The following is a 23,231-nucleotide window of genomic DNA, read 5'->3' on the forward strand; positions in this document are numbered from 1 at the left end:
ACACATTGCACTCATTCCCATGTGGATAAAATAATACGGCCACTTTTCTTTTTTTGATTAAAGCTTTACGCAAAGTCTATCAGCTGTGGATGCCTATCAACACAACTTAATTGTTACACTTACACAATGAAAGCATTGTATGAATAATCAAGTTTTCAGAATCATCCATTAAATCATGTCAAGTGGAGGTATCTCTAAGATGTTTTATATTGCTTAACAGGGGTTTGTCAGAATAACACAGACGACAGAGGTGAAATATTGACTGTTGGTCAATAATAGTTTTAATGCAAACAATGCAGCTTTTAGGCATTAATGCAGTTTTGCTGATTTTTTATGAGGTGAGAAATTCGGACATGTTCACTATATTGGGCAGACCAAAATCCCTGAAGACCTTTTTTCAGAGGGAAACAAATATTAAATAATAAGAGTTTGAAACTCAGAAAAAGGAATATGGTTTGTGATTGAGATTGTCTGCCAACATGAGCAGACAACCTCACATCTGTCATCAAATTAGGATGCAAATGTTGCTCAAGAGTGACTTATACACAGAAGAACATGACATTGCATACTTGCATTAAAAAAAAACAAAGAAGACAACACGAATATATGAAATCCCTAGTAACCAAAACTGATCGGAATTTGTGCATAATAAACTCTGTTTGTTTGTGTTCTTGTATGAAGTCATCGCTTATATAAAGGAAATACAGGAACACGCTGCTTCAACTCATTTAGTATTTATGCTCGTACATTTCTAGTAGTCAGTGTTTCTGCACATGTCGGACGTCTTAGCAGCAGAAAGATTCTCCATGCCGTCACTTAGGATCAATACAGGCTGAAACCTCAGCTATTGAATTTGAACAGCAGTGCATACATGGCATCCACTCATTATACAGGTCCTCTGCTTTTATACTAATACAAATACTAGAGTCTGCTGTTATAAGACAGTATTTTGTTTCCCTACTGGGTGTGAAAGGGAAACTGAACAATCTTGAGACTCAGTGAAGAGCCTTGTTTCTTTTTTTAGCCAAGATTGATTTGACCTCTGACCTTTGTGGTTATAAATGGAATACTGTTCTTTGAGAGCTAATGTTTTACGTCTTGACTTTGGCTTCAACTTGAGAGTGATTTGGATGATTTATACATTTGTCCACACTTGTAAGTTAATGTCTTAAATTTCCATAATGCTGCTTAGCTGTCTGGCTGCAAAACAGATTCACCAACTGCTGTTCAATCAATATTTAACGATAGCGACAGATCACATGAATTATTTTTGATTATAGAGATGAACTGCATAGCGTATTTTAATGGATTTGAGCTTGTTCCATTTTTAGAGCAGATTTCATGTTTTGATTCACTCTCACTGTTCTCATTACCATCAGTTTTGGCAGCTGTTTTCAGAGACAAAGCTCAAAAAGATGAGGCCATATTTATAGATAGTGGTGAACATAGTGGAGCATAGAGAACCTTTTGGACCCCACTGTATTCTTCTCAGGAATTGGAGTAGACCAAACTAGAGCTAAAAGAGAGTGAATATCAGACTTATATTTGTTAGTTGAACATTGACACGACGACAAATGAATGCTAATTTAGTTTGATGTCTGCCTAATCCGTAAATAAGCATCTGTTTGCTAATAAATTAACTATATCAACTTGATAAGGTGGAAATATGCATCGCATCTACAGCTACTCCTCTGCTGTGTTTCAACTGCCCCCAAGTGGCCAAAAAAACATTGGTTCAAATTAATGTTACATTCTAAAAAAAGGTCTATTGTCCATTTTCAACAGAATTCACCACAACAAACCAAAATAATCCCCATAAACAGACAAATAATAATATGAATAGCCAGACCACAGATGAAATTCATAAATATTTTCTCTTTTTCTATAATTATAGAAAAGAAAATTATTGAAAGTTGTCCTGTTTTCTCTAGATCACAGGATGTTGTGTCTTTAGAAAAAGCCAAACATTTAAAAAACGTTTTCTGTATTATCTTCTCCAGGCCACTGAGAAGTCAGAGGGGACGGCTCTGTCACTTGAGCATCTGACTAATGAGAATAAGATGCTGGAGACAGAGGTGAGTGCCTGGTTTAACATTTACCTTCAAAAGGGACTGTGAATCTTCACTTTTACATTTTTATTCTTTGGTCTTCTTCAACTGATAGCTCATTAAGCATCAACAGTGTTCTTGTATTTCAGTGTAAAACTAGTTATTTTGTATTACAAGTACAATATGGAGAAAAAAACGATATCACAACTTTCTGGAAAGTAACAAAAACCTCACTGGAATTTATAACTACGCTTATTATTTAAACTCCAGCCTTGGATGAGTGTCTTTTTCAACAGTAGCAGTATTAGTAATATCATTGCTGAATGTAATATCATTATTTAATAAAACAATGTCACAACTCGACAAAAGAAGTGCGACCATGAGCGAGCTGTGGTTAGTGGTTAGTTCATACGTCTTTAATAACTGCAAGTCAGACAGGCCTTTTCTGTGTTCACAAAGTAATTATGTAATTTTCTTAAAGACCCATTAAAGAAATGCTGAATAAGTAACATCAGTAGTGATATGAACGTCATGACTCTGGCTCTCAGTGTCTTTCTAACTTAGCCCCATTTCGCTGCTCAGCTTACCGTACACACTCAAACAAGCAAGTCAGAGGTTAAATTGTGCTATTCATTTTTAATGCAACAAGAAAAAAGGCTTTTCGGTTAAGGAGTGGCCGATTTGTCCTGCAGATGTTGTGTTACGTGGCATAACACAACATTCGCAGTGTAAACCTCTAGAACCAGCTTCCACACTGTGGAGATATACTACACAACAGATTTCTTATCTGTGATTGGGGCAGTTTGTTTCATGTAACCTCACAAACTAATGTAGTTAGCTCATCAAATCCCCCTGGGCCTTTTAAAGTAACTAGTTAGTTAGCCAGACATGCTATCGTTTGCAGCTTATTTGAGAAGATAAACATTGTTTAATCCATTCCTTATACTTGTGCTGTGGTATTACACTCAAAACTCTTTTAATACCAAATAATGCTCTCACCATAGCCCTGTGTAAACTGGTTCAGCAGGCAGAGGACGCGTGCATGTGTTACTTTGTGTATCCCCAGCCCTGTGAAGTGATTTGCACATGCACACAGACAAGTTTAGCATCTGTAGCCTGCAGGGTTTGTGTTGCGCATTCGCATCAGGAATCCCACACTGACTGCATGTGACGGTGTCCCAGTCCCAGTCCTCGCATTTAATCACCCAAGCATGGAGTACTGCAGTCAGCCTCCCTCTCTCTGTCTCTTCCCTCTTAGCCTGCACGTCTCACCTGCCCCGACTGCCATCTTTTTATCATTTCATCATAATCCATGCCATTCCTTTAAACTGTTGTTCACCTGCAGCCACTCATTCAGTCTGTGGCTCTCTGGTGCCCTTCCGCTCCTCTGCTGTACGTTGATCTCCTTTGACAGCAGCTGCCCATGCGCTCCAGATGGTCGCCCTCATAACAGCGAGTGAAATGGATAGGAGATTATGGAGAGAACATAAACATGCTTCCTCTTTGGGAGTGTTTATATATTCGTCATTTTGTGGCATAAATCTTCTTCATGCACCATATTTCCGCATGGCAGCTGTACTCTCCTGCTGTTGCTGACTTTGAATATTTTACCGTTTTTATCTTTAAGAGACTGAATGAATGTGAAAACAGCAGAGAAAGTGCTGCACAAATATAACTACAGTGTAAATACCTCCCCAAAGCATTTTGAAAAAAGAAAAAACTTAACTTTAGTTCTGGCAGTAGGTAGAGCGAGTCGTCCCCAAAGCAGAAGGCTGGTGATTTGATGCATGCCCATGTCCATGGACAAGATACTGAACCCCAAAATACAAAGTATTGTGTGATAGAGTGATGTGTGTTAGAGAAAGTGCTGCACATAAATGCACTGTATGAATGTGTGTATGTTTGTGAATTGGTAAATGGCAAAACTGTACTGTAAACAGCTTGAGTGGTCATCAACACCTGAAAAGCTGCTATATAAATGCAAACCATTAACCATTTTACTTTAACTCCTTTTGTTTAGAATGTGTGAACAGTTTAAAAATGTACTGTTTGCCATAGAGTCATTACAGAAACATCGACATTCTAAGTGTTTATTAATGTGGTTAATGAGCATATTTATTTATTATCGAAAGTATGTTGCATGTAGCAGGATTTCTCCATAAATAGTTAATGAATACCACTGAATTCATATTCAAAGATAAATAATCATACACACGATGAAAACCTTACAGTGTGATATAGAGCAATTATTAGCTGTTTATACACATGTACAAATCATTATTAATAATGATTAGCTGGCATTATTATTATCAAAAATGTTTAGCTCCATCTGGATCTTTCACCTCTTATGGTCTTAATCAGAGGGAATTTGTTCAGTTGTAATGGGAAATGAAGAGGGAGTATTTCTAAATAAATACATGAATTCTTTATTAATATATAAAATAATGGTTATGAAAAATTGCCATTATTAAAAAACCAATGCGTCATAGTTATTTATAACTTCATTAATAAAAAATGTCACATTATCCTTATATTGGCATCCAACCTCATTACAGTGTTTTAATAAAATTAATCATTCAGCTTTTAAATGCTCAATAAAGAAGGTTAACATATAGTGTGATGTGATATTTATTAATTTAATATTTGTCAGTTTGGAATTTTAACTGTGAACCTGTAAATCTTAAAAAAGCTTTTAAAAAGGATGGACAGAAAATGTATCCCTTTCTCCAGGAAATAGTTCAATACATTCAGTGAGTAAAAGTTATTAACAGATGCATGTATGGCAAAAAATAACATAAACAGTATTTAATGGCTGGAACAAACAACAAACTGGGAAATGCATTTTAAATCCCCATGCATCTAGAATGCAGTAAGAGTAATGTGACCACATCAAAAAATTTACAAAAATATTTTTGCAGCTTCAACCGAGCACACACACACACACACACACACACACACACACACACACACACACACACACACACACACACACACACACACACGCACATGCATCATTGTAGAGCAATTATTCAGCAGGGCGCTGCTACATCTGCCTCCTCTCTCCACTTACCCATGACGCGGTAGCCTGTGATGTAATCCTGCACATGTCAGTGTGTGTGTTTGTGTTTGTGTTTGTGTGTGTGTGTGTTTACTTGTACAGATGTGAGGACCAGTTTGAGCAAGAACCTACAGAGTGAGGACATTTTGGCTGGTCCTCACTTTCTCACCCACTTTTAATGGGCTGTTTCAGGGTTAAGTCTTGGTTTTCGGGTTAGAATTAGGTTTAGATAAGATTAGGGTTGGGTTAGGCATTTAGTTCCAATGGTTAAGGTCAGGGTAAGGGGCTAGGGAATGCATTATTCCAATGAGTGTCCTCACTAAGAAGATATACAGACGTGTGTGTGTATGTGTGTATACTCATTTTTGTCACTACTTTAGGACCTTTTCCAGCATAAACATTGACCTTAACAGCACCAAAGCCAGGTCTTAATGAGGCTAAACTCAATTTCTGTGGTCCTTCTTAGGATCAGGTGTGAATTGTGGTAAGGTAAGGTTAGGGTTAGTCATGAATTGGTCATGGTTAAGGTTAGACGTTAGGTTTGGTTGGGCTGTCCATCATGAATGGAAGTAAATACACAGTCCTAACAAGGATAGCTTTGCAGACCTGTGTGTGTGTGTGTGTGTGTGTGTGTGTGTGTGTGTGTGTGTGTGTGTGTGTGTGTGTGTGTGTGTGTGTGTGTGTGTGTGTGTGTGTGTGTGTGTGTGTGTGTGTGTGTGTGTGTGTGTGTGTGTGTGTGTGTGTGTGTGTGTGTGTGTGTGTGTGTGTGTGTGTGTGTGTGAGATGATGCCCTAGTGGACAGAACATTGCTTTAGTTAATGGATGGATGACTTGATATCAGCCTCTTGTCTTGTGCGGTTCAGACACTTTTATTAGGAGCTGAATCTATAATTGCATTAATCTATCAGTTGATCAGGGGATTAGTCATCAACAATTTTGACAATCGATTTATTGTTTATGTCTTAATTATTACATTTTCATGATGTCTTCTTAACCCCTACAATGGGGACACTTTTAATTGTGACATTTTTTTTCAAGCAAAGATGCAAAGAAATCTGATTCCAGCTTCTTAGTCGTGGATAGCTGCTGTTTTTTTGATTGATTAAATCAACAGAAATTAATGGCACCCATTAAAGTAATTTTTAAGCAAGTATACAAAACATCCTCTGATTATCTCCTTAGATTAGGTCTGGAGGATATGGCTAAATATAAATATCACATTATTATTTATTTTAAGGTTAAGGGCTGATTTTTACTCCTGAGTAAAGGTTGTGGTTTTAAATTGCTTTATGTGCAGAGAATGACAAACTCTTGATAAACAGCTAAACATTTTATTAATCTTAGGTAGATCAATTACGTGTTATACCTCCTCCCTGTGCTGCACAATGCATACACATTATAACATTACGTATTGGACTTTTATTACGTTGCTATTGAGGAAAATTATATTGCAATAATTATTGATCTTGCTTTATTGCCCAGCTGTACCTCAGATGTTCTTTATTTGTGATACATGTAAATGGAATATATTTGGGTTTTGGAATATTTGTCGGACAAAACAGAAGACATGAAGATGTTACCTTTACATTCAAATTTCAGACCCCATCATTGATTATTTGAGAAAAGAATCAGTGGATTATTAATAATGTTTACTTACTGAGCTCTCTCTGAACTCTGAATGTTATTGTGCTTGTAGGAGGAAGGGTCAACAAAAAGAAACAGTATAAATGTGTCATTGGAAAAACATGAGAGTACAGTATGAATGTCTTGTTGATTTTATCTGACGTTTTAATATGAAAGCAAAGCAGCTGATTCTTCTATTTGAGATTCTGTGATTCACCATGAATGGAAGGTGAAGCGATGAAGGCGTGTGTGTGTGTGTGCATATAATGTCAGAGAGTGAGGAATCAAGACTGTGAGCAGGGTAGTGGTGGGGGTGAGTCAGGGAGGGGCTTATTTAGGCTTACATAATGGAAGTGCTCAGCTTCTTTCACCCGACTGTGAGCGAGAGGGAGAGAGAGAGAGAGAGGGAGAGGGAGGCTGCTCAGGCAACACGCTCTCTATTTGCCTCTCGCAGTTGTGCACGGCGGGGATGAGAGCTGATGTTTTATTGATGCCCAGCTTGTGTTAGTCTGTGCATGTTGTAGTGTAGACTAAAGAGGGAGAGCGGTGTAGTGACAACGCTGCTGTGTTTAGCAGGTGGACATCAAGTTGACATCCAACAGGGGTGAGCTGTGTGCAGGTATGGACATAGCTGCTCTGCATCAGGGTTACTCCAGTAATATCTACTCGCCTCACTATCAGGTAGGATTGCCAGTTTCTAGCATAGGATTCAAACTGAACTGTCAGGCGATATCAGAGCGTTTTAGTGGCATTGTAACCAGAAAGAGGTGGTAAACTTGTCTCCTGTTCCACGTGAGGCAACTAACTATTTTAAATTATTATTTTCTTTGTGTTCAAGTCAGCTTTCATGTTATAGCCTATGATTCTCACTCAGCATTGAAGCTGTGTACATTCTTCATGTTTGTGTTTATTTGCATATGTTTTCGCGGTATATTTCAGCATGCATCAGATAACCTGTGCAAGTGGTTCTGTGTGCTTGTGTGTATTTCAGCCCGCTCTGTAGTCTAGATCTCACATTGGGGATGAATATTAAGGCATCACGAAGACTGAAACTCACGTGCGAGGCTTCCAAAACACAGCTGACGACACACTTAACAATGTGTGAACACAAACAGGCTGCAGACGGCTCACAGTGTGAACCGTTACACATGAGATGCCAGTTGCAGCAAAAGCATTGATTTCAAAGTCATACTTTTTAATTAATTATTGACTGTTGCCATGTTAAAGCCACTGGGATCACAGAGCTGCACGTGTCTGAGAAGCAGTTTGAAGTCAGACGATGATTTATTTGGTGTTTTTGGAGTCCCAGACGTCTTAGTCAGATAAGAAACAGAAACTTGGCTTCAGGTGAGGATGAACTGATGCCTCTGGGGCTTTTATTTTTAGCTTCACGTGGATTTAACCCATACTGTTGTCTGCTGACTCATCAGGAATATTAAGGCATTGTGTACTTTATGTACTACCTGCAATTATGGTTAATGGTCCAGAATTTCAACTTATCTACTTGCAGCTTTTCTATGGAAGCTATTTTTTATAATGATTTTATGAATGTGATGTTGTGATGTGAGCTAAAATTATTGGTTTAGACTTCAACTGGGGACTGGGTTCATGGTCGTTGTTGATTTATTAATCACTGTCAGTCAAACGAGAAAGAGTTAGAGGGGAGGCAAAGATACTGTGTGAGGTGAATTTTAGTCAAAAATCACTTTCCTTCTTTGAGTTATAACTCAATCAAATCTGAACACACAGACATGAAAAATATGTGGATGTCATTCAGTTGCATTTCTCGAGGATACCATTATCTTTATTGCGAATAACGGTTGATTAAATTATGTTAAGATGGAATGTTGATGTTTCAGAACTTGCTTGTCACATTTTTAAGTTTTCTTCAGTGTCACAGAAATCCAGTGATAGTTGTCTATACATGAATGGATAAATTGCTGAAAGGATGTCGTAGTACCTAACTTTGCATGTGTTAATGCTGCCAGTTTGCCAAGATATTAACATATATACAGGCCTCAATAGAGAATAGCAGTACCTGTACCGCTGACGTTACAACAGCACTTTGAATGAGCTTTAACAGGGTCTTGCTCTTCTAATGTCAACATGTTGGCGTTAGCATGTTTTTATCTTTCAGAATAGCAAACATGTTTTATATTGTCCATTTTTACACAAAAGTCAAAATTCCCACTGAGATGATGAAAAAAATAAAGTACCTGTTCCCACAGAGATCCATTATTAAAATACCAAGACATCACTATGGATGGGATTTAACTTTAAGGGGGTGTTTGGGAGTTCACTGAAAAACAGTTGGGTAATCATAGCTTTAATTATTACTAAGGTGGGGTAAAAATAGTGCTCACATGTGTCTCTAGGCAGGATTATAATCACTGACAGGAAAAGGTATTATTGAAATCAACTCAGCTTCATTAGAGAAATGAATCCTGTCTGAAAGATGCTCAGGTCTAACAACATTTTGTTGGGAATATAATATGAGGTTTGAGCTAAAGAGAAGAGTTCTACTTCCTGTGATGTCCTTTGTTGTCTTTACCTGGCGTGTATCTTCCAGACCCTCTTACATTTCATCCATGTGTCTGTTCCTCTGCAGCTGGAGGCTTTGAAACAGCAGAACTCCAACTACCAGGAGGAGCTCAGTCTGTCGAAGGAGCGGAGCAGCTCAGAAAACCAGCGTATCGGAGTCCTCTGCAAGGAAATGTAAGTAGACAGGATAATTGATGCGTCTTTCTCCTGGCTCGTGTATCCAATAAAGGTTGCCCCTGCCGCCAGCCAGTTCATTCCAGCTGTGTCGTAAAATTTGGTGATTAAGAAAATCCAGTCTGCATTTTCTAGCTCCACTGTAATCCTGTACAAAGAAAGGACTGTGTGCACACGTGGCTTGATTTAATTACATATAGTGTAATACAAACATGTAAACAGTGTCTTTAATGGTCTACCACTGAAATGCCAAATGTGGTATTAAGGTGGCTCCATCTGCAACTCTCTGGAGAGACGCTTCCACTTGTAAATATGCTATAAACCGTTGTGTAAATCCCATAATGAGCTACATGCTTCTATTTTGTGATTGTGTACATGATGTTGGAGTGGAGAACAATACTCAGTAAACCTCCCACCTCCTTGGGTGTTATGGCCTCTATATAAACATTTCTAAACTATAAGTCTTGACTGAAAATGCCAAGATCCTTTCAAATGCACGTGGTTTCCATCTCTCTCTGTATGGACTGAAACATCAATTATTAACTTCATGAAACAGCTTGAGTTGTGTAATCCCTCACAGTTTACTTTCACTTGTGGTAACACTGTTAAAATGCAGATTTAAAAGTCCTTTGAGTGATACGTCATAGTAATAATGTTAGACAGGAATGATCCCATCTACATGCAGTGGATTACATTATAAAGAGGATTTTAAAATATTATCGATAAATCAATGGGGGGAAAAAATCACTTTTGAAACACATCGTCATTGTTTATTTTATGTTAATATTCATACACCTTCCCTGTATCACAACTAAACAGAAGCCATACAATTCTTTTTAGATTGAGTGTGTTTTGTGCTTTCATTATCTTTGAATAATGAATAAACAGATTCCATGGGAACTTTATACCTAATAAATAAAATAACCATGAAAAACCCTTCAAAATGCTTTAAGAGCTCATGGATAGATCAGCGTAAGAAATAAATAAAGCTTGACAGGTTATCAAATAATTTTGTTGTTTTCACAGTTTTTGCTTGGAAATAATTTTTTGCAATATTAATTAGTAGCTGATTGTTCAGCTGAAGCATGAGGTTTTTGATGCACGGTAAAAAAAAATCCATCTTTTACCAGCCTGTTTTGACTTTGCATTGTTGTGTTTGTGGTGGATCTGCAGTCTAATGTTGAGGTCTATTTATAGACCTTGTGTGTGTGTATCTGTTGTGTGTGTGTGTGTCTGTGTGTGTGCGTGTATGTGGTGTGTTTCCATGCGTGTGTTTTTGAGTCTCAACGTCATCCTGCCACCCCTCCCCTGAGTCATAAGTGTCCCAAGCTGTGACATCAGAGCTCCAGCTGGATGTAACTGGCTGAATTAGAGTCATCAATTACAGCATCCATGTCGCAGCAGATGGAGTCGAGCATGTCATAAAATGTGTTTAGTTACAGGGAAACAAAACCAGCTTCATCCACCTTTAGGAGCAGCACTTTGCGTGCGTAATCCTGCCTAAATAATAAAAAAAACAAATGTCCGTACACTTAAGAGTCATGTGAATCACCTCTATGGCTCGGTTCTATTTCCCCAACCTCCACCCCCATCCTGTCCTGCACCAACACTGTTCCTCCATCCTTTCCGAGGCACATCCTTCCTCAGTCTGTTGATGTTATGTAATTGCTGTGTCTCCTCCTAGGACCGCCTGGCTCCAACATGGCCACTTCTCTATCAGTGACATCAGTGTGTGTGTGTGGGTGTGTGTTTGTGTGGGTGGGTGGGTGGGTGTTTGTGTGTGTTTTTCTGTATGTGTTTGTTTGTGTGGAATCAATGAGGCTTTTGTGGCATCTGAAAGAACAGCTGTATCCACCGCAGCACAGAATTTGTCTCCCTGCGTTTGTGTTACTCGATTTCAAATCTTGATGGGTTTGTCTATGGAAGCCAATGAAACCCTTTTTTAAAAGTAGGAAACCATTAGCTTTCAATTTGTGGTTTTATTTTGCAAATATTTTATGCTAATGTATCATTTTCCTCAGAACCTCAGATCTCCATTGTTGTCCAAAAACTGTTAAAAGACATCAATGAGAAAATTTAGAAAATGATTTTGCCATTTAAAAATAAATGAAACTTTAAGACTGTGAGATGTTTTTAAAGATACATGACTTCAGCAAAAACCCTTGCACTTGGCACTGAGTGGCACAGACAGGTTAAGTAAGTCAGAAAGTATTGTGCTGAAGTGTTTTGCATTTACCTAAGAAAATAAAAAATCTGCTCAGTTTTTCTGAATAATGAGAACTCATAATCCTTATACTTTCCGTCTGAACAAGTACTGATGTGCCTGCACAAAGCAGACAAATAACAATGGCTTCCATATAACTTAAAGACACAAGCACCAATGTCTCCAACCCAAACCAAAATAAAATGAGATCAACCTACACAGGCGGGATATGTTTGGTTCAAAGATTTCAAAGTAGACTGTTGAGTTGAGGTAGGGTAAACCTTTTCTCAGAATTCTGAGGTAATAATCTAATTAATAAAAATAAAAGGTGAATGCAATACACTTCAGTAATATTGTACTGACTAGTTACCACATTGTTGGTTTTGTTTTTGTCATTATATTATTACTATCACACGTTTTTCATTTTCAATTGATGTTCCAGGCCATGATATGTCAATCTTTTTCTGACTATAAGCTGCCAAAACAAAGGAATAATGCAGCTTCAATATTTTTGTTCAGGTGGTTTCATGTGTATTGGTGCAGAAATTGAAGACAATCTTTCTGTTCTGCTTCTTTGCAAAACATGGAGTTTTTACCTGCAGTAATATACAGTGTTAAATTTTAGATTTTGTATGAAACAGCGTGACATTTAAAAGTGGAAAAGCTGAATCCTACCTGGTTCTTTCTCCGTGTGAATCTGTGGTCCGTCTTTTGCAATAGAGCACTTGTCTTGTTATGTTCTGTGGACCTATGAATTGGTAAAGTCTGGGAGAACAGTGACATTTCATTTCAACACTAAAACATTACATAGGAGGAAAAAAAAACATTTTATAGTTAAGTCCCCCTCTAACATGACCTTCTCCTGCTTGTGTTAGAGTGCAGGATGCTTAAGTGGCATGGTGAATGTAATTATTCATCAGAAAGCTAAATATTTCACCCAGATCGGGCTCAGACTGGGATATTAGTCACGCAGAGCTCCAGAGTTCCTCATTGGACACAAATCCTATCAATGACCCACATGGAGCTAAACTCAATTTCTCCAGCAAATCATCTGGTTCCAGCGTCCAAAAATATACAGACTCATAAATGTGACTCTGATCATATGCACAGATTAGACGATCAGCTTTACAATATCCTGATTGAGTTTTTCACTAGGGGTTGTTTGCATATTGTATCTTAGTGCTGAGGAGTATATAAACCACTGTGGATTTTACAGTCACCAAAGCCTATAAGATGTTTCAAAGGGAGAGTGTAGTAGTTGACATAAGCAGCAGAGATACACCAACAGATGGTCTTTTTGAAAGATTACTCTGTAGATTGTATCATCATGAATCCGAATGTGATCTTTGCGGTAGATTAACTTATACGGGTGAATCAACTCAAGATGCTTGTACTTCTAACTGACTTTGCCTTTGACACACATGCAGCTGGGTTTGGAATACAAATGTATTTTATCTAGAATAAATTGTAAAAAGTTGGACTGGTACATTTTCCTTGGTTTGCTGTAATCAGTATCTTTTAGATAGATACAGTTATCACCTGACACTGCAGCTCATATCAGATCTATGTGGCTTTTTAGCCTCCCTCATCTCTTTGTTTTGGTTTTCTGATCTATTTGTAAACCACTGGAAATATTTAACATATTCATATTTTTTATTTAGTCAAAATTCAATCAAGCCGCGTCAATTGCACACAGTCATATATCTCTTTTAAACCAGAACCAGAGGATGTAAGCAGTTTTTACTTTCCTTTTTTCTTTCCCTACTTCTTTATTTTTTATATACTATAATGTTTTTGGGGGTGCACAGCTAAATTTGTTGTACAATGTACTATGACAATTAGGATTATTCTATTCTGATCTATTCTTATTTGCTTTATTCATGGATGACCGGTAAGACCTCAGTGGGTTAAGTGATTAGTAGAATATTTTCCTGTTGATGTCTGATTGCTTGTTGCAGCTCTCAGTGAAACCATGAAAGGCTTTTTTGGAACCATTAGGAGATGAGATGCATGATCTTCAACACTGACCCCCTCACTCTGTCACACACACACTTCAGACTGATCAGAGAGTCTAACATACAACAGCATTTTACTGTCCATGATCGAATGTGAAATAAGATTTGCACCTTACTACTGACATACATAATGCAGAACTTATTTGGATCATACAACAGTGGCTGTACAGCTCAAGTTATGTCTGTGTGCACGTTCAACAGATGTGAACCCAGCTAACATCTGGCAGACTTAGATTTAAGCATATACTGGAGTGACCGTGACACAGATATTCTAGAAACCTGATGGCTTCAGAGCAGCACTAAAAGGACTTAAAAAGTGAGTCACCTCTCCTTTCTCTGTCTTCCCTCTCAGCAAGGAGCTGAAGCTGGCCTCCCAGAAGTCTCTCGACGAGGTAATGACCCTTCCCAGTCTCACATTATAGAAACTATTTCCTTCATCCTGTTATAGTAGATAAGGGTTTGGTAAACCAGACACGGTGATTTGATTAATAGGTTTTGGCATAGTGAGGATAGACTTCCTGCTGGGGCTGAACTCCTAAAGCGCAGACGGGCTAAGCCTCTAGTTTAATGCTTCTATATTTGTGTGTGTTTGCCTCTCAGTACAACGAGGATCGCAACAATCTACAACCGGACATGAAGAGCAGGTAATGTGATCTTATCTTTTATTTCAGTCCGGTTCTGACTTTTTAACTTGCACTGATGTACTCTAACTTTAGTGGAGTCACTTTTAGTCATTTCCTGGTTATAGTTGTACAAAATAGAAATTGGTGCTATATAGATATATATTTTTAAATGATTGATTGTTGTTGGTAATCGTAAATCCCTCACATTTATAATGTAGCAATGCAAGTGCAATAGAATCAACTTTCTGTGTGAAGGCTTGATTTTAATTAAATTAAATTAAGCTTTAACACACTATAATTTAGCTGTATGTGGATTTAAATCCTGTTTGTGTTTATCTAGTTAAATAGCATAGAAACTATATCGACCTGCAGTGGTTTATTATTTATTATTTCTATTTTATATTTCATGGATTAATCTCAAAGCAGCAAATACTCATCTTGAAACAAGATCATTTAGACGGGAAATTATCAGAATATTTGTCAATTAATTTTGGGTCAATAATTGTTGCATTACTACAATAATAACAAGTAGAGTCTAAGTAAATATTAGAGGAGCTGGTAGTTGGATTTTGTTTCCCTCAGACAGAGCCAGGTTAGCTGTTTCCATCTGTTAACATTCTTTCTGCCAAGCTTCAGTAGCTGCTGGCTGTAACTTCATATCCAATGAACAGATATTAGAGTTGTGACGATCTTCTTATTTGACTCTTATCAGGGAAGCGAGTTTGCATATTTCCTAAAATGTAAAAAAATGCTCTTAATATTTCTGTTTTTCTTTTTATTTAATCAAAACCTAAGAAAGACTAAGACAAAAATGAGTGGTTGCAGAATTGAACCCTGTGGCACTCCACATATTTAAGGGGCGAAGACGGAAAAAAAAACGGCCAAATCACCAACCAAAATAAATTGAAAAACCAATAAATATGACAAACACCACTGTATTTCAGATAAACCAACCCACTGCTGAAGATAGTGTCTAGGCATAGGGTTGGGATCTTGAAAGCATTTTATTGAACTATATATCATTAGGTTTAGCTTACATCATTATCAACTAACTAAAACTTTTCAAAACTATAACTTAAACATCCACTTGGTTTCCACTGTGTTGAACTACAACAACACATGTCAGCAGACGTAGAGATACAGTTTGTGACAGAGTGATGTGTCTTTTCACTTAAAAACAATCCAGTCAGCGTCTTGGAGAGCACAAGAAATAACATATAATCCCCAAATTCGTATCATTTTATCTTGCGTTGGCTGTAAATAAGAAGCTTCTAACATTAGCTCCATGTTTGTGAGAAAAGTCATCGGTGTCAGAGCTTCACGTATCCAGGTATTTTCCCACTGGGAACCAGATCTGAAGTGGATCTGTCCAGCAGCAACCAACCCTTCAGGGACCAATGTAGATTCAATGTTGTTCAATAAACTTGCATCAGATTAACAGTTTTCTTAGTTTGAACGACAGTAAGGTTTATCACATCTGTTAGGACGTTTCGAGGTACAGTTTTAAAATGTGGTTTCAGTTTCTATATTTCTCATTGTGTTGTTGTTGTGCCGTATTTGAGCCCTTTCTAAGTCTGGGAACAAAGGAAGCTGTGAATGTCTCAGTTTAAAACACGTCACCACTTCTACAGAGCAGCGAGCGAAAGTAAAAGAAAGCGAAGTATGGCAGACAGCAGAGGACAGTAATGGAAGGAGGATGTGCATTTGGTGTAAGATGGAAGCAGCAGCGGGATGTGAAGAGAAGCTGACAGCTCTGTGGTTTTGACTACAGGAAAATGAGGAGTTGTTGTGCAATGGAAGCAGAAGGAGTAGATGTGGAGGGAGATGGTGTGTTCTCAGGTGAACATTAAAAAAAGACAGGAGACGTGATGCAGTGAAACGATGTGCTGCACATCCACTTTCCTGTCAGGGAGATGTTGTTGTGCCAGTTGTTATGTTGTGTTGTTGTAATTGATTCTGGAGGCTGTTCTATGAACCCGCTGAACCACAACAAAAAGGAGATTCTGGGATGTGAATTTGTGTTGAATCCTTAGTTTGTTGTGTGATTTGTATCTGGTCATTAGTTTTCATTTCTTTGGAATATGAAAAAAAAAGAAGAAGAAATCTTAGAAAAAACATTGTTTTTATCAGCTTTAGTGTCCCATTTAATTCAGTGCCTAATAAAATCAATCCCATTTCAGTGGGTGTAAACATAGCAATAACCTAAATGTGGAATCTGTTATTGATTATGCCAGAAGCGCTGCATGTAGACTGCGAGAGATGTGTTCTAGTCACAAAGACGACAAACAACAACTAAAACAGTTTGCGGTTGTGAAATTTCATCAAAAACTCCTGAAAATTTAAAAACGACACACACATATATTTATATAGCACATTACAAACAACAGGAGTTGAGCCAAAGTGAGCCCGACATACATTATTTACAATTTCATCGATTAGATAATATCTTTATTTTTAATTTTTAAAGCAACTTATGATATTTCTCCATGTGATCATTATTGTTTTAATGAATTCATCCAACTCTAGTATGACACTTTTTATTGTTCAACATTTAGATCTCATATGTTATCAGTATCATATTATGTAATAGGGACTTGTCTGTCTGTGTGTGTGTCATGTACATGCCAGTTGTCTGTATTGGTGCCACTACAGTGTTTTAGAGCAGATTGAGCAGGTAGAATATTAATAACACACCCACATAAGGATCAACACTCACATTAGCACAAGTATTAGAGAGAAAGTTGGAATTAGAGGGTTGACATAGATAAAAAAGACAGAGACTTTCTCTCTTATGTGGTTGTAGAACAGTTTCATGAAGTCATTACTTCACAGCTCTTTTTCAGCTGTTCTCAGGTCTGAGTTTGCTGCAGTTTGAGAGCAGTTGACATGCAACACACTCTCTGATTCTCCCATTTTTCCACAGAGAAACCATCTCAAATCGGGAACTGGAGGAGGAAGTAAAATTCCAGAAGTCAACTGGAGCCTTAACCTCAGACAAAGATCGGGAACTGGAAACTCTGAGGAATGAGGTGCTCACTCACGACTTTCACTCTGTCTTCTCATTTCTTGGAAAGTCTCCATTGAGCTGCATGAGGGATTTATCAGTTTGCTCTGTCGCTGCAGATCGCAGTTCTTCGAGGTGAAAACGCCATGGCCAAGACCCTTCAGTCGGCCGTTGAGACGTTGGAGAGAGACAAAGCTCAGCTGCAGAGTCGTGTTTGCAATCTAGAGCAAAGGCTCATGGGAAGGCAGCCCTCTGAGGGAGAAGACAGCGAGGCCCCACTATCGGGTGAGGAGCCAACGATTGGAGCATTCATGCGCTGCTCTGTAGAGGAGATACTTCTTGTTTTTCGACCTGTTTTCTGACTCATGGTGTGTTTCTGCAGGCGATGCGGCTCTCGAGCAGCTGAGGGAAGAGAAGGAGTTCGCTGAGGGACAGGTAAGACTGTCACGATGCTTCCCAAAACGTTTTCTATGCTGCTATCAAATCAGCATGTGCAGGTTTCTCAGTTGTCTTCTGTGCCTACATGAAGGTGACCTGTGTCCTTAACTGTCTCCGTCAGATCAACTTCCTGAACAGTGTGATCGTGGACCTGCAGCGGAAGAACGAGGAGCTGAAGATCAAACTGAAGAAGCTCGCTCTGGCTGAGTTCAATGGCAACGAAGAGACTGATGGGTAAGGATTATTCAAATATACAATGATTAGCTGCAATTTTTTAATTCTTGGTCGGACAAAACTACAAGATTTGGAGAATAATCAACATACCACCAAACCACACACAAAAGAAATCTCCATACCCGACCCCCCCAACCCAAATCTGAGTCAACAAACACATGCACTCACTCATGTATACACGGGTATACCAGGGGGAAGGGACACAAGCAGACAAAACAAAAAGTTACACAACCTACACAAATGTTTGTTAAATTAAATCCGTCATGATTTGGGACACAAGAGCCAAAAAAGGAGAGAAAACAAAATCCAGTCCAGTCTATACACAGACCAACGTCATCTCTGTTCACAAAGACCAAATTATGTTGTGAGAGACAGAGAGTGGAGTGAATCAATGAAATAAGGAAAAATTATAAAAGAGGAAGTCAGTGTGTAGTGGTTAGCGTTGGTTGTGTGGTGGTGGCCACAGATAAACCAGTGTGAAAATCAGTCTTAAAATATTTTGGGTTCATTATGAAACTGTAGCAGGTTAGAGGACATCAGCTTCAGTCCTTCATACGTGGCCCAGGACACATTTTAATTCATACAGCTAAAGGAATGCATCTCACACCACCTCCCAATGTGGTCTCTGATGCCTTCACACCTGAACTCTGAGCTGTCCACTTGTGATCGGATCACAGGATGAAGAGAGATGAAGAGAGATAAAGGTTAAAAATGTACAGTTGAGTGTAAGAGACAATAGAATTGAACCTTATTGCAGACACAATGTTCCATATCTACATATAATAAAATAAAATAGACAGGCACAGACATGATAGAAATGTGTTTTTGGGGGCTTAAAAAAGTATGAATCCTGAAAAGCTTTGCACAGAAGTTTAAAACTGTTGTGTTGAGACAATGTGATTTGCTATGATCATGTGAAGACTGAGTCCTGTCCAGACCAAAACACACTCAAAGTAGCACCTCAGGTCAAGACTAAAGTTTAATTTCTTATCTTTTTTATCTCAAATATATTTTCTCTTTGCCACCTAGTTTTGATGAAGCTATATCAAAGCGGGAAAAGAAGGGCACCCCCCGTCTGTTCTGCGACATCTGCGACTGCTTTGACCTCCACGACACAGAGGACTGTCCCACTCAGGCCCAGAGCCCCGACTCTGTTCCTCACACCACCTACCACGGCAACCCGGCCAACGAAAGGCCCTACTGTGACATCTGTGAGGCCTTCGGACACAGCACAGCGTCCTGCAACGATGACCAGACCTTCTAGAGGCTCCAAAAACTCTCCCTGCATTTCAATTCCTTCCCTTTCCTCTTTCGTCCCACTTTTATGCACATCTCACCTCTTACTCTCCTGCTACATTTCCCTCAATCCAGCCCAACATGCCTGCAGATTCTTCCATATTGTATTTTTATACTCTATTTAAGCATATCACTGGTAGCCACAGTTCTGACCCAAATCCTTGACCCCGCAGCTCTTTTCTCAGAGGAGAACCGGTTCTGTAATGTAATGCAGAATGTTCGTCCAAATACGCTGCTTTAGTGCAATATTGATGTTTAGAACAAAAGGAATCCGTCCTCTGCACTTGTAGTTTTTAACGTGTTGTTTTGGAGTCCAGGTTGTTTTCAAAAATGAGCATTAGTCACATTCAATGTGTTTTGGGCTTTATTAGCAAAAATGGGATGCGACAAAAAGTGAAGCACAGTTAAAACTGAAGGGAAAATGAAACTCCTCTCGTACTTTACATTCCTGTCCTCTGTATCACACTCCTCAGTCTGTACGCCTGTAAACCAATCAGAAACTGATACAGAGATACTGCCACGGCAAACATTTTACTGAGGTTTTATGCTTAATAACATTTTACAAAGCCACTTTGTCAGTTTATATCTTACAATAGAGTGTTAGGGCCACTTTTAAAGGAGACGTTATGCTCGTGTTCAGGTTCATTATTTTAAGAATTATTATTGTACAAGCAGTATTACTTGAAACGGTTTACATGCTCTTTTGTGATTGGTTAACCGCTTCCAGCACATGTAGGAAATGTCAGCCTCTGCTCTCCTTTAAACAGAAAAGAGTGAATATCTTGAGACTAAAAGAAAATCATTTTAATATTACAATCAAAAGTTTTATTTTTGAAGGATGTTTATGGCATATTCTTGAAATATAACAACTTTATTTTCTTTTTTTGGTTTACTTTATTTTGAAAATGTTGCAACTTCATTTTTTTTATATTTTGATTTTAGTCTCATAATATTACTACATATTAATATTTGAAAGGTTGTAAAATTATTACAACATTACTGTTGATATATTACATAACACTTTATTCTCATAATAGCACAGCATGTATTTTGACAACATTCGTCTTACATAATTACTTCATACTCTATATATATATTATAACTTTTTTTACTGTTGACTCTAAATATCCCAATGTCACACTTAAATTTTCAGCTTTAATCTTAAAATTTTACAACTTCACTCTCAGATTCTTATGACTTGACTATATCTTCGCTTTATTCTCTAAATATTCGGACTTTTCTAGTGGCCCTAGTACTCCGTCTAAATGTTAACACGTGGTAAAAAGTTCCTTCTTGACCTTGGAAATCCTAGTTTCCATGGTAACTAGTTCTTTACAGAGCTTTCAACTCTCTCTTGAAGTTTATTCCCGGGAAGTTTAACAGTTTACAGCATGTGTGGAGCGTTAACGCCACCTATCGATGAAGACTGAGAAGCAAATGAAGGTTTCAGAAAAAGCTGGCAGGTGGACGTTGAGTTAAAGAGCCACCCAGTTGATCTTAAACATGAAGGACAGGTTGATCTGTTTACTTGCTTACTTCTCGTGGATGGAGTGGCTCTACAACGTTCGGTCCATTTAACTGTCTCCCTGGAGCTTTCAGTCATACCACACATATCTTCATCGGCAGATGAAGTTCGTGTGGTTGTCATGAAATTGCAGAGATCACTTTTAGGACTCTTCTCGTCTCTTGTTTGCTTTAAATTGAGATTTTAGAATTCCATGACAGCTGGGCAACTCGACTGAAAGCTCCAGAACAGCTACTCAATTGACCTTGAGGTGACATTTTTTTGAATTTTAGTCCGCTGTTGTTTCTAAGGTCACGAGTGAACTTTCTATTTTAACATTGTTGTGTATTTACCTTTCAATAGGTCGGCATATATACGTTAATATCCTTCAGTAATGTCACGGAAAGTTACTGAGGATCTGTTGTAGCTATTGATAATGTTGATACGTTTTGTTATTTATTGTCTAATCTTTCACTAACCAGTGATATTCCGACAGGGAAATAAGCTAGCACTTATTTAAAGTGTGTATAGTCTGTAGTAGGACTACTGTAGTGTAGGTGGGCGTCTGCCGCATGTTACAGGAGCTCACCCAGATGAAACTATAGCAGCCTCGACTTGCTTAGATTTGCACTGTCCACTTTAAAGATTCAGCAGAGACATACGTTAATGTTCCGATTCTAACGTTATATCAAAGTTATTTTATCTTAAAAGTCCATTCAGATAATTCAGTAATGTTCTATTTCATGCTGCCCTCTTTAAAGCTACAGTTTGACATTTTGGGGGAATTCTCTTCTTCGCTTTTTCATGTTGCATGAAAAGATTGACACCACTTTCATAGGTGTATGGTACATGCACAACTTCACAGCTATAGCCTGTGAAGTTTTTGTTTTAAATTGGCTGCTACTAACAGAAGACACCTAACCTGAACCAAACTGGCTGTCAAGTTGCATTGTGGGTAATGCGGGCACCAGGTTTTGACCAGAGAGAAGAATGTGTAGAAGGAAGAAAAGACGATATCTCTGGTTCTGCTACATTGATTTTGATCATTTTTGTATTTAACTGACCACCTTGAGTCCAACAATGCTCTGTATCTCACTCAGATGAGCACTCTTTTAACCCACATTCCTCATGTGCCAGGACGCGAATAGGCCTATTTCCCAAAATGTCAAACTATTCCTTTAAATGTATCCAGTATAAAAACATGTATTTTGACGTATCTCGTTCTTAAGCGCAATGTTGGATCATATTGAATCTTCCAGTGTAACAGTGTATAATACATGACTAACCATTGACACTAGTCTTTGTAAATACCAGTCAGACGCTTCTGATAAATGTGTACACAGTGCCATGGAACAAACGATAGCTTTTATGTGTACGGCAATTTATTTTTCTGCCCTGTTGATAAGATTGACGTTGAATAATGGAGGTTTCCACTCCCGAGGAAAAACCAAGCCCCTTTGTATAGACTTTAAAAACATGATGTACTTTGTAAGTGATTTGTCTAATTATTAGTGTCATGTTTTATATGTGTAACAATTTCAGGCACCATCTATAAATGGTTTCCAAATGTTCAGACCATTTGACTGACGTTGGCGTGGTGTAAAATGTCCTGTTTTCTATGTACTGTATACTCCTGAACAGTCCAATAGAAATACTAAGAACAAAACCGCTGCTGTGTTGGTGTTTGTTCCCTCCAGCAGGAACGTGGGGTTTTTGTGTAACACTCTAAAGGCACCGCCATTAAAACCCACTCTCTTACCAGACCGTATAGACTGGCTGCTGCACCGCTTATTGCAATCTCATTCCCACATCCATTTACTCCTGAGAGGCTCGGGCAGCAGAAAGAGCCTGCTCTATTTTTCATGAGCTGCAGAGAGTTGTTACTTTTTACATGAAAGTGGCTGAGGGGAGCCCGGGTTCCTGTCGGTGAGTCCAGCATTACAGACGACATGATGAGACAATCTGCTCATGCAGGATTTAAACCGCCAAGGCGACGCTGCAGTCAGCTTCCCAACAGTTAAGAGGAAAGTTACGATAGAATGTATCCGACAGTGCTGAGGGATTGATTTTTTGCACCTCCAACTGTTGTGAAAGAGTAATACACACACACACACACAGGGATTGTGTCGGAAAACCACTATCAAACTTGTAAACAAGCTTATTGTCACGTCTAGACAAAATCCGACCAGGTCCCGATCTGAAACCATTGTACTTGGACTGTTTAAATATGGACTAGATTTTACCAGAGGAGCATAAGACTCTTGAAAACTGTTTCAGATACATCATCAGTGGATTAGAAAGTTTATGCAGCTCAATTTGGTGTCAATTTCAAACATTCCCTAGAATAAAATAAAGGTTTCATGAATCTGAAACTGTGTCTAAATGAGTGTCTGGCCTCTCTGGGATAATCTAGTCCAGATTTGACGGGTCTAAGTACAGTGGTTTTAAATCGAGACCTGGTCAGAAGTGG

At 38.4% G+C, this 23,231-nt stretch overlaps 1 protein-coding gene across 3 annotated transcripts in view; it reads left to right on the forward strand.

Moving 5' to 3' along the window:
* Positions 1–22,529, forward strand: part of clip1b (CAP-GLY domain containing linker protein 1b) — a 36,686-nt gene extending 14,157 nt beyond the window's left edge. For 2 of the 3 annotated variants that reach the window (XM_035184168.2, XM_035184170.2), the window contains 9 exons: positions 2,001–2,075; positions 9,338–9,444; positions 14,015–14,054; positions 14,263–14,306; positions 17,209–17,314; positions 17,391–17,574; positions 17,672–17,724; positions 17,849–17,961; positions 18,991–22,529. In XM_035184168.2, coding sequence (XP_035040059.1) covers positions 2,001–2,075; positions 9,338–9,444; positions 14,015–14,054; positions 14,263–14,306; positions 17,209–17,314; positions 17,391–17,574; positions 17,672–17,724; positions 17,849–17,961; positions 18,991–19,225 — 957 coding nt within the window. In that variant the 3' untranslated portion in view covers positions 19,226–22,529. The remainder of the gene's footprint in view (positions 1–2,000; positions 2,076–9,337; positions 9,445–14,014; positions 14,055–14,262; positions 14,307–17,208; positions 17,315–17,390; positions 17,575–17,671; positions 17,725–17,848; positions 17,962–18,990) is intronic. The other variant, XM_035184169.2, reaches the window with a different exon arrangement.
* The last annotated feature ends 702 nt before the right edge of the window (positions 22,530–23,231 follow it).

This window comes from Hippoglossus stenolepis, chromosome 18 (genome assembly GCF_022539355.2).
Source record: "Hippoglossus stenolepis isolate QCI-W04-F060 chromosome 18, HSTE1.2, whole genome shotgun sequence".
Lineage (NCBI taxonomy): Eukaryota > Metazoa > Chordata > Actinopteri > Pleuronectiformes > Pleuronectidae > Hippoglossus > Hippoglossus stenolepis.